Raw genomic sequence first — 11,389 nt, 5'->3', positions numbered from 1 at the left:
TTTGTCTGGGATGGGATCTTCTTCCCTCATGCTACGTGGATCGAGTCATTATGTAGTCCAGGGGTGGCCAGCCTGCAGCACACGTACCACAAGTGGCACCAACAAACTGCATGTGTGACATGTCTGATTGAGGAGGAGAGAGGCAACACAATGGTAAACAGGGCAGGGAGCAGAAAGCAGAGCAGCAGGTTGGGTGAGGAAAGGGAGTCAGAGTGGCACTCAGGGAGTGTGCAGGGCTAATTTATGGCATGCCTACCAAAAAGGCTGGCTCCCATTGATAGTCATTGGCTAGTTTTACTTGGGATACAGCAGTCAGAATCTGAACTGAGCTAAGTTATATGGCAACCAGACATATGCAGAAGGCTGCTCTGCAGTTCTGTACTGTCTTTTTTCTGCAAATGTTCCCCTTTCAGGTAGCTAACCTCCACCCACAACAGAAGGCAGAAGCATGGGAGAGGAAACTTTGTGGTGCTGTATAGCCCACAACACCCATTTGGAAAAAGGATCGTCTCCTCCACGTCACAGTGTAGCTGTATTATAATTTGCTTTGCAGAGTCTATTGGGGAAGGGGGATTTTACATTAAGCAATTCCTTCCTAGTTTTAAAAGGCTCTCAAGAATTACTGCTTAGTAATGACAACAAACATCTCATGAGTTGTATCCAGAGACAACTGGGAGAAGCTATCTGTCAGGGCTGCTGTTCACATGTACTACCTCCTACATTCTAGAACTTGTGCATGCATATGGGTGGTAGTTTCTTCCTTCAAATTTATATTAAAATCAAATGGATTTCTCAGGCTGTGTTCAAAGGAGGCCTTTAGCTAATATAGATCAATCTACTATGGTTCAACAAGTGTTTTCTAACCTGCTCAGACCAGGCCTAAAAAACAGTGGTTTCACAAACAAGTTTGCACTCGAGTTCTCACCAATCCACTGCTCTCTGTAGGACACCAAGAATGTGCTAATGCTGACAAGTGCTGAAGCCCCTTATTTTAACAGAAAGATGGAATCTTTTGTTTGTCAAATATGATTTATTTTGTAAAATTTTCAATAAAAACATCTTTCAACAATCATTTTAGTATTATTTTAATTTAAGGCAAGCCACCTATTGCATCAAAGCTTGCAGAATGGAACAATCATATTATTCATGGACAGAAAAGAGATTAAATTAAACAATTCTTTGCTTCCACCATCTGCCTGACATAGCAAAAATTTAAAACACGTTTTTCAAGAGAAACAGTAAAATAGCCCACAATCCTATTCCTACCACCATGATCCAAACTAGCTCACTAAGTCATACACAAGATGTAGGAAGTGCCAACAACTGTGCCTGGTAAGAGACTTCTGCTGTAGCTTTATTAAAAGGTATGCAAGGTAACTGAGGGATGCAAGGCCTGTAGCCCAAAGTTGCTGTTCCTTAGTCTCTCTTATCCCACTTCCTTTATATGGGAGGGAAACAACAGCAACTTGCCAGCAACAAATACATTCATCATGAGCATGAACTGTAACAGGAGGATGCAATTTTCAGAACCAAGAAAAAAAAAAACAACTCAAGGCACAGAAAGATGGTAGGGAGCCACAGGGAAGCAAATAAATTGTCAGACTGGAACATAACGTTTGTACCCGAGGGCCTGCATCAGCAGTGTAACTAGTGGGGGTGAGCAGGGCATTGGCCTCAGGCACTACTATGGCACCAGCAATTGTCATCGGTGTGCAGAAAGCTCGGGCAGATAAAACCCTTCTCCCCTATCCCTACACTTGGTTCAGGTCACTGCAGGAGCTCTCTATGCCTCTGATCTGCATAGGCAAGGCTGACAATATACTGCTGTGTGTCCAACGCATGTCTGAATTACAAAGTTCTTGGCTCCTCTTGTGGGCTGGTGAATTCTATCTGGTAACTGATTTGAGTAGAAAAAGCTACCTTGTTTCCTTCATTTGGTTTTGAATACATTACCTTTTAAAATTTGATTAGATGCCTCCCAGTCACACTTCAATTCAGAGAAAGGGTGGCCTGGCGCTCCTGCCAAACAATACTGTTTCACTAATCTTTTAACATGTTTTGGAATAAAAAACTAAACAAAACAGTTTCTCCTCCTCATACCTCTCTCATTTCTTTCTCCTTTTGAACGTGAAAGTAACCAAATCTTTCATGAGGCATGTGAAGATACAATCAGTTTTCTCAAATAGTATTACACCTACAACCCTTAAACTGGATAGGCAAGTTTAGAACGCATCGCCACTTGGCGCTAAGCTCCATTAAAATAGCACCTCTCTCTGCTCCCAAGTGCTGCTGACCCCTTCATTACACTATTGAAAGTAGCAGTCCCTTCCTCCACACATCCTGGTTCGTGATATGTGTACTTCTGTACCCCGAGTTTCTTCCAAAGGCCCTTAGCTAGAAACATTTGGGCCAAAAATGGCTAACTTGGAAGGCAATATATACAGACAACTTCCACTCTTCTTTCCCCTATTTATTACTTTCTACTCGTCCATGCACGAGTCTATCTGGCCTCCACTTTGTAAGGATGAAGGAGATGACAAGCATAAAAGTGAAAAAAGACAAGACATCAGAACATACAGTATAGCCAAATTCCTACAGTTTTTAATGCTCAACACTCCAAGGACAAGCAGAAAGGAGCAGACCTTAGTTTCATGCCTGGAGAACCTTCAAACTGACTGTTGGCTAAAAAGACTAAGAAATGAGAAGCAACTGTTAAGGGAGAGGTACCCACTGATACTTCTAAATCCACCGTCATCTATACTAGTCAAAGCCATCCATGTGATTCTCTGTAAGACAATGTTGTACACGTCAGTAATGTATTTCATTTTCTTCCAGCCATATTAGCTGGAATTTCATTCATCATACTACCTCACACAATCAGTGCAGCCTAAACTGAGGGATAAAAAAAAATTGTTACAAGACCCATACCTCTTGATGTACCAAGCAGGGTGGGCTTACTAGAACTGATACACACGTATCAAAACCTTAGAGTTAGATAACCCCAGAAAGAACCTGTGTGCACTGTTGCTTCAACCAAATCCACAAAGCTCATCTTTCAACACAAATACTCAGAGTTAAGACCTTTTGCACTTGTGCAGTATACAGGACACTTCTAGAAGTACAGTATCTTTGGTGAAGTGAAAGATCACATTCCTTTTGACCATGGTGCTACAAACAACTACTGAATTAATTTAACCATTAACAATAATTTTAAGTTTGTTGCAAATGCCTTTTTGCTGACGTGTAATAAAAAAATCTGTTTTATTTGGATTCTCATATGCATAGCCCATCGTTCTAATCTACCAAGCTATTACTCCTAAGAGTAGGGTTGCAGTATTGTAATGCACAGTGCGTTAAGAATAATATAGAAACAAACGCTTCCATTCAGCATTTCACTTTTTTGACATGATTTTCTATTGCATCCTCAGTGATTGTTTCATCCTCTTCAATGTGCACTTTAACCTTCTTTCCTACTAGATCAAAGATGTCTTCTGGGAGGCATCCTTTAGGTTCTCCCACCTTCACGGTAAGCATGTCGAGAGTCAGCACAGTGCCTTCAGGGATTGTCACTTTAGCCACAACAGACTTTCCCAGCTATTAAAACAAAAACAAACCCACCACAAAACAGAAGAGTTGTTTATTGAGGAAAGTGCAATCTAGCTTGGAAATAATCACAGACATGCAAAGAAAATGAAAACTCAAGTTATCCTGTTTTTAATACCAGGCACTTGCTGGCTTCCCTCTCTTTCAAATACATTAACATGAAGATTTCCATGCCAAGATAGCTCTCATTTAACTGTACAGTAAAGTCCTGCTCTGTATGGAGGCTGCAGGGACACCTAGAAAAGCCTTTTGGACTCTGAAGCAGGGGTCAGCAACATTTCTGGACAGAGTACCAAAAACACACACAACCTCAACTTGTAAGATGCTGGTGTGCCTTGTGACAGCGCAGCCTGGGCCCCTTTCCTGCTGTCTGGTCTGAGACATGCATGCACCCACTGCAGTCAGTGAGCTGGGCTGGGGCTCTGCGGACCCTAGTGCAGCCACTTGCAGCATCCTGGCTGCTTGACACAGCTGGCTCAGGCTCTGGACAGGACCTTGATGCCTGCCACAGAGCCCAGGCTGTTCACAGCAGGCAGTGGGGAAGCTGCAAGCAGCTACACCAGGGTCCACAAAGCCCCAGCTCGGCTTGTTGCCAGCTGTGGGTGCACGCATGCCTCAAGGTGGATAGTAGAGAAGGGGCCGGAGTTGCACTGCCACAGCAAGGACTGGGCCCCTCATGGCTGCCCACCATCTGCCTGAGGTGCGTGTATGCCATGCAAAATGCCTTTGCGTGCCACGCTCTGGTACGCATGCCGGGGGTTGCCTACCCCTGCTCCGAAGTGTTACTGACTGGAATTCCTCAAGCCGGTGAAAAGAACCTTCCATCTTTCCCAAGACCAGTCAGCTTAGTATACAAGGGATCGTCAAGTGACCATGGACTCTGGTGGCTCATAATTAGCTCCACCAAAGGGTCCTGTACCCAACTCAGTTGCATCATATTTCATTATCAGCAGTGTAACCCAAACAGTAAAAATACACATTTACTGTCATAAATGAAGAGTAAACTATATACAGTATTAGTTCTATGATAAGAGACTACAGCCCCACATCTGAATGCTGTTGCTGCTAACAGTAATCAGCAAAGGAGTTTCAGGCAAGGAAACAAGGAACTATTGATAGATAAGGTGCTACAGTCACAAGCTATTATTAGCAAGCTGTTTCTCGAAACCCTAGTCTACAACATCTTCAGCCACACATAGATTGACAAGTAAAATTACCTTTTCATTACAAGCCATTTCACAAGGCAGGAGCTGTTTGATTGGAGATCCCAATGCCTTCTCTACCGTACGGACTGCTCTCACCAGTTCTGCCAATTCACTTGGCTCTAGGGATGCCTGGTGATCACTTCCTTTCCAGGTTTTGTCCAAAGTCACATGGCGCTCCAGTACTTTAGCACCCAGAGCAACTGCTGCCACTGAAATGGCTATCCCAGTCTCATGTCCTGAATAGCCAATGGGTATATCAGGAAAAGCTGACTGATATTCCTTTAATAACAAAAGGGATCTGATTACAAAAGGTATCAATTTCAGAGGCACAGACAGCAAACATAACTATGACATCTGTAACTGAAGACAGAAGTGGATGGTTAAATTTAATTGGCAAAACATCTTGAACAAACTGCAGTGCATTACTTCTTATTTTGTTTAAGGGCTTCATTTGAATTGCTAGCAGAAGTAAGGAAGAGCAAGTCCATTCTACTTTAAAATCTCTACTGTTTCTTTCCTTGTACGTTCACTAATATACTTCAGCACCTAGAAACAAAAGGTAACATAGACTACACTGACCGGTACTCTGTGCCCACTCAGGAATCCAGCCTGTAGGGTGCACCTGTGGTAATACACACAGCAAACCAACTTCATTGATGCCAAATTCAGCTAATCCTGGCTCACATTTACTTTGACATTGACAGAACCTAGAGCAGAGGCAGGCAATTATTTTGGGTGGGGGGCCACTTAATGAGCTTTGGTGAGCTGTTGAGGGCCACATGAGTAGTCCAGCCCCTTGAAATGCCCTGCCCTCTTATTGCCATCTTGGGACCAGAAGTCTCACCCTCTAACCCCTGACCCTTGCTACCAGAAGTCCTTCCCCTTGCCCCCCAGAAATGCTCCTTTTGGGAGGGGGCAGGGGGGTTGCCATCTTAGAACCGGAAAAAAGATCAAATCATACACTAGAAGTCAAACACCTACTATAACATATTTTAATTTTATTACAAAAATATTTTTGTCATTATTTGTGTTTGTGCAGTATACATAGAAGTGATTGCATAGTAACTCGAAAATAATTTTTTAGTTTTGTATATTATGGGGGGAGGGTGTGTGCGGTATGTGTATGGTGGGTGTGTATGGTGAGGTGTGTGTGTGTGTGTGTGTGTGTGTGTGTGGAGGGGCACAGGGTATGTTGGTAGATTGTGTATATGTGGGGGGGCCGTGCGGGCAGGGTGTGGGTGTGAGGAAGGTTGGGTGGTGTGGGGACCCCGCATTCCCCGCATGGTGCAGCAGCAGGGTGTGCCCGACACAGCACGGCTCCGGCCAGCACTAAACATGGCAGTGAGGGGCACTGCCTCTGTGTGGGTGCCTGTAGGAACAGCGCTCTCTGCCACTCAGTGCAGCCTCTGCACTCACACAGTAGGGAAGGAAGCCCCATGTGTTGGAGCTGGCTGCTTTCCCTGCGGGAGCTGCACAGCACCGGAGAGGAGCTTCAGGTGCTGGAGCCAGCTGCTTTCCCCACAGGAGCTGCACTGCAGGGGAAGGAAGCCCCAGGCACCTTTGCCTGCGGGACAGGGAAGGCAGCTAGCTCCAAAGTGTGAAGCTTCTCTCCGGTGCTGCACAGCCCTGGCAGGGAAGGCACCTGGCTCCGCATGTGGGGCTTCCCTCCCTGCTGTGCGAGTGGAGGAGCTGTGCGAGTGGCAGGGAGTGCCGGCAATACAGGCAGCCGTGTGGGGGCTGCACCCCTCGCTGCAGTGTGAAGCACTGGCCGGACCTGTGCACTTGTTGGGCGCCTGCGTCCTAACCACCCTGCCTGCTGCTGCTGCTACCACCTGCCAGAGCTGCACACCACAGGGAGAGTGCGCGCGCGCCGGGGGGGGGGGGGGGGAGGAGGAGGAGGAGAGAGAGTCCCCACATCCCCCACATGCTGTCCACCCCAGCTCTGCACTGCTGCCTCCCCCCATTTCCCTGAACGCGGACTCCGTGCTCCCTCCCAGCTGCAGCCCTGCTCCCGCTGCTTCCCCATCTGCTGCCCAGAGCCAGCAGGAGACAGGGGAAGCAAGCAAGCAGGTCCTGGGGGCTGCGGGAGCAGCAGCCCTCCAAGGAAGCTGCATGCTGCCTAGCCAGTCCCTTCCACCCACAAGGGTAGGAGTGAATCAAAAGGATATATTTGGGGGGCTACGTGTACACTGGGGTGCAAGGGCTGGACAGGGCACAATTTGTTGGGGGTCCTGCGAACTGAATGAAAGTGCTTGGCGGGCCACATCTGGCCCGCAGACATATTTTGCCCACCCCTGAACTAGAGGGACATGACATGTTCTGCTGTCTGTGAAGCAAATGCCAACATGACCAAAATTTCGAAATACAAGCACATTAGCCTTGGACTGACTTTCCCTATATACCACACATGGTTTATTCACTGACCGATATAACCCGGAGATTGACATCTTCAGGCTGAAGAGGGTAAGCACTGGTGCACTGGAGAATACAGAAGTTTGGATTGATGGGTTTCACAGTCTGATAAACCTGGCGCATTGTTTTCATTGACTGCATCCCACTAGAAATTACCATTGGGCGACCTGGCCATTAAAACAAATAAACAAACAATAAAGGTGTGTCCTTTTAGCTTATGACTTCATAACTCAGGGTAGAGTTTATCTATGTAAAAAAACTGCAGTAGTTTATCTTGCACTTGAAATGTAAGCCGGTTCAATAAAACTGAAGTGAAAAACTGTATGAATACTCTCATTTCAGTTTAAGAGAGGTTTGTTCTAATGCAGCTTAAACTTGTTCCAAACTAAAGGGGAATGAACATGATCAGGAGTTACTCTACTGGGACTCAGGAATGATTAATAAAACAGTTCAAAACATTCACCTTTTTTTGCTGTCTTTTCTAAATACAGGAAATTATTAGTATCACCCGATCCTACTTTAAAAAATGGAACATCCAGTTCATGTAGAAACTCCACAGCCATCTGCAAAAGAGAACACATGTTGTTTAAACTCTGAAATTAAATGCCTCCTTCCTCTCAAGAACTAACAGAACCATCCATACTGCACAAATAAGCATTTTTTGTCTGTTAAAAAAAAATAGAAGCTATCAATTATAATACTGCAGTTACAGGCCACAGGACTATATATACACAGTGCAGTGAAAATATCTCCCTGGAATCACTTTCCATTTAGAAACCCAAAAGGGCCGTTCTGCAGACTAATACATTGTGAAATACTGAACCAAGTTCAGTGTTGCTTAAGAAGTTCTATCAAGAAAGATCAAGTGTATTGCAACTGAATTTAGTTATCAGGGAAATAATAAATCAACAATTCTAGAGACCGAAGTGCATTATCTATGAACTGCTTTGAGATCCTCAGTTGAGGTGCTAGCAAACCAATTTGTTACTAGCCTTAGAACATGACACAAGACCACCAAAACTCCACTAGAATGAGGTGCCAATGTGTTCCCACTGGACAATACAGAAATAAAAGATTGGAAGAATCCTCTACAGATCTTCTAGTCCAGGGGCATCCGATTCATCTAGCCCTATGGTTTGGACTGGACAGTGAGGCTTATTTTTTGTCGCCGACGGCAACCAAAAACCTTGGATTCAGCAATAGGCAAGAGATGGGGGCAGTAGCAGCAGTGTTCACCCCCCAGGTTCTGGAGCCTAGCCAACAAGCCCCACAGGTTGGAAAGCCCTGATCTGGTTCAAACCTCTGAACTGAGTCAGAAACAAGTATCCTAGATAATCCTCAAGATACACTTGTCTAAACTATTCCTAAAAACTCCAATGAAGATTCCACAACTTCCCTAGGTAGCCTGTTGTTTCATCACCCTCACAGATCGATATAATATAGAACCTAGATCTTCTGCGGGGCAAATTAAGCTTGCTTGTTCTTTGCCTTTCCCCTGTACTCACAGTAAACAATTGATCACCTCCCCCCCATCCCCATACAACCTTAGGTATTAGAAGACTTATGTTAACAGGTCCCCCTTGTCCCTCTTAGTTGTCTTTTCCAGATTAAAAAACTCAATTCCTTCAGTCTCTCCTCAAAAGTCATGTTTTCTAAACCACTTACTCTTGTTACTCTATTCTGGACTCTCTCCCATTTGTCTACATCTTTCTTAAAGTGTTGTGTCTGGATCCAATATTCCAACTGAAGTCTCACTGGTACCCAGTAGAGCAGATTGATTATCCTCTGGCACCTGACACACAACACTACCACAATATTTTCTTTTCTTTTCTACAATATCAACACATTATTGACTCATAATTACTTTGTGCTCTACTATAATCTCCCTGATACTTCTCAGCTATTCTGCCGTCTAGCCAGTTATTCCCCATTTTTTTGCACATTTGACACCTTCCTCCACCTTTGAGTACAGCACTTAACACCTGTCCACTGAATTTCATCCTGTTGCTTTCAGACTCTTTCAATTTGTCAAGATTGTTCCGAATTCCAATCCTGACCTCCACAGAACTTGAAAACTCTTCTAACTTGGTGTCATTCTCAGATTTTATAAGCACACTTTCTATTCCATCAAAGCCAGCTATGAAACATCAAACAGGACAGACCACTGGATCCAGGACAGACCACTGCAGCACCCAGAAAAGGCCTTCCCAATTTGACACATGGTAGCCAGGCTTTGAAAACAGTTTCAAAATTTCAAACTACTCTGTGAGAGGGGAGGCAAATGCAGGGGAACGGCGGTGCTCTGACCAGGAGTTCAAGTGCCATGACAGGGGACAGCCCCGTAGGACTGTGGGCACCTTTGGGTAGTGCCGCAGCAAGCAGAGCACAGGGGGGATCACAGACCCCTGGGGGGTGGAAAGTAAACGACGCCAGCTGGTGGGACCAGGATAGCTCGACTACAGGTCAGCCGGGCCCCAGGGAGGTCACGCTGGGAGAATGGGCAGAGGCTGGGCATGGGGCAGCTGCCTGTCCCCACGGCTGCTAGGAGAGGAGGGACAGATGAGTCCCCCAAAGTGACCAAAGGGGTCCAGGGAGAAGGAATTCCAGGAGCCCATCGGCAGATGCTGGACACTTTTTCAGTTAAATTTTCCTCAGTTACAGTTAGCCCCGCACAAGGCTGGTTTAGTTCCCCAAGAGCTGTCCCGAAGATGAGGGACAGACACGGAAAGACTGATGGCCAGGACAACCCAACCCATTTTAAGGCGGGCAGTGTGGATGAGGCGAGATCATCTAGGGGAAGACCTGCGATGAGCAGTGTTTGCCTAGACCATGGACGTGGTAAGAGTGGGGTAAAGGGGAGGTTGGAGCCCCATGAAGAAAACCCAGGGTCGAGACCCAATTTGGGCCACCTACAGAGAACTGCCTCCCCAACAAACAAAAGATCAAAGACGTGGCAGGTAAGTAGAAGCTGCGCCCAAACCATCTAGGTGGCACCAAAGCTCGATCTCATCCCAACATCACTGGGACCAAAGACAGGCCAAAGCCCTATAACACCTACAAGCGACATACTCTTTGAAAGCAATTCAGGCTTTGGAAAATATGTTTTGATGCACCTGATGGCGATTACATCTAGACAGCAATACTCAGATTCTTTATGAGACTGTTCTTGACTGTTTTTTTTTTTTTAAATGCTTTATTGTCATCTAGATACTTGCAAAGCAATTGCTTACTAGTTGGTTCCAGAACCTTTCCAGGGAACAAAAATCAGACTGATGCGCCTAATCTCCCATCTTCTCCTTATGCCCCACTCTTTAGGGGAAAGGTAGAAAACTAAAAATGAAGTTTAATTTCCTATTATATTTAATCCTTGGTCTCTCTCCTGAAATGATGTCAATCTTATTTAGTTGAGGCAATGGCTTTTATGATGTACACATATTCCTGCTAGAAACTGGACTGGAAACAACCTGTTTCACTCAAATTCCATCAAACAGTAGCAACTTTCACCTATTACCTACCTGGGGCAGATTTAAACAAGGGACCACAGAAAAGAAAAGAGACCATATGTCATCAACCCTGTGAAAGAATGTTCCACTCAGCTTTTAGTACTTCATTGTGTGGATTTCCCTCCCTTCATCTTTAAAATAAAATCAGAATAGAAAATGTCACCAGCAGCAAAATTGTTAGGAAGTTTTTAAATTCATATTCAAGAGCTGTTTATATTAGAAGCTAGACAGAAAAAAAAATATTCCTTTTATAGGAAAAAATTCCCTTAACATATTCCTTTTATGGAAAAAAAATACTTCAGAACTGGTAACTGGTATTTGGAAAATTCCCCCAAATGAAGTGATATCAACAGTGTTTTTATTGGTCTGTTTCTAAGACAAAACTAAAAACAAAAATAATCATTGAACTTTTCAGTCTTTGCTTCAAGTCTCCTGGCTCAGCTCATGAGACAATTCAGCTGAAATGCACAGAGGATGATGAAGTATAGCTGTTAGTTGAGCTTTCTGGTTAACAGATGTCAGCATGGTCTCACATTCAACAAATGATGCTTTTACTCCAAAGATAACACAGTGCCTGAGGCAGAAGACATACAACAGCCAAAAGATTAGAGTTGGTTTCTATTCTCCTCTTGACCCACATATGCACTTCTCTTGAAGGGACAGAGC

At 44.8% G+C, this 11,389-nt stretch overlaps 1 protein-coding gene across 1 annotated transcript in view; it reads right to left on the bottom strand.

Annotated features, from left to right (window-relative positions):
* Positions 1–1,015: 1,015 nt before the first annotated feature.
* NANS (N-acetylneuraminate synthase) overlaps positions 1,016–11,389 on the bottom strand; it is an 11,586-nt gene continuing 1,212 nt past the window's right edge. Inside the window, exons 2-5 of the mRNA XM_025201414.1 lie at positions 7,684–7,783; positions 7,233–7,387; positions 4,821–5,087; positions 1,016–3,594 (exon numbers count right to left, since the gene is read on the bottom strand). Of these exons, the coding sequence (XP_025057199.1) occupies positions 3,385–3,594; positions 4,821–5,087; positions 7,233–7,387; positions 7,684–7,783 (732 nt within the window). The 3' untranslated portion in view covers positions 1,016–3,384. The remainder of the gene's footprint in view (positions 3,595–4,820; positions 5,088–7,232; positions 7,388–7,683; positions 7,784–11,389) is intronic.

This window comes from Alligator sinensis, unplaced genomic scaffold (assembly GCF_000455745.1).
Source record: "Alligator sinensis unplaced genomic scaffold, ASM45574v1 scaffold434_1, whole genome shotgun sequence".
Lineage (NCBI taxonomy): Eukaryota > Metazoa > Chordata > Crocodylia > Alligatoridae > Alligator > Alligator sinensis.
Note: the sequence above shows the minus strand (reverse complement) of the source record. Positions and strands in the feature narration are given on the sequence as shown.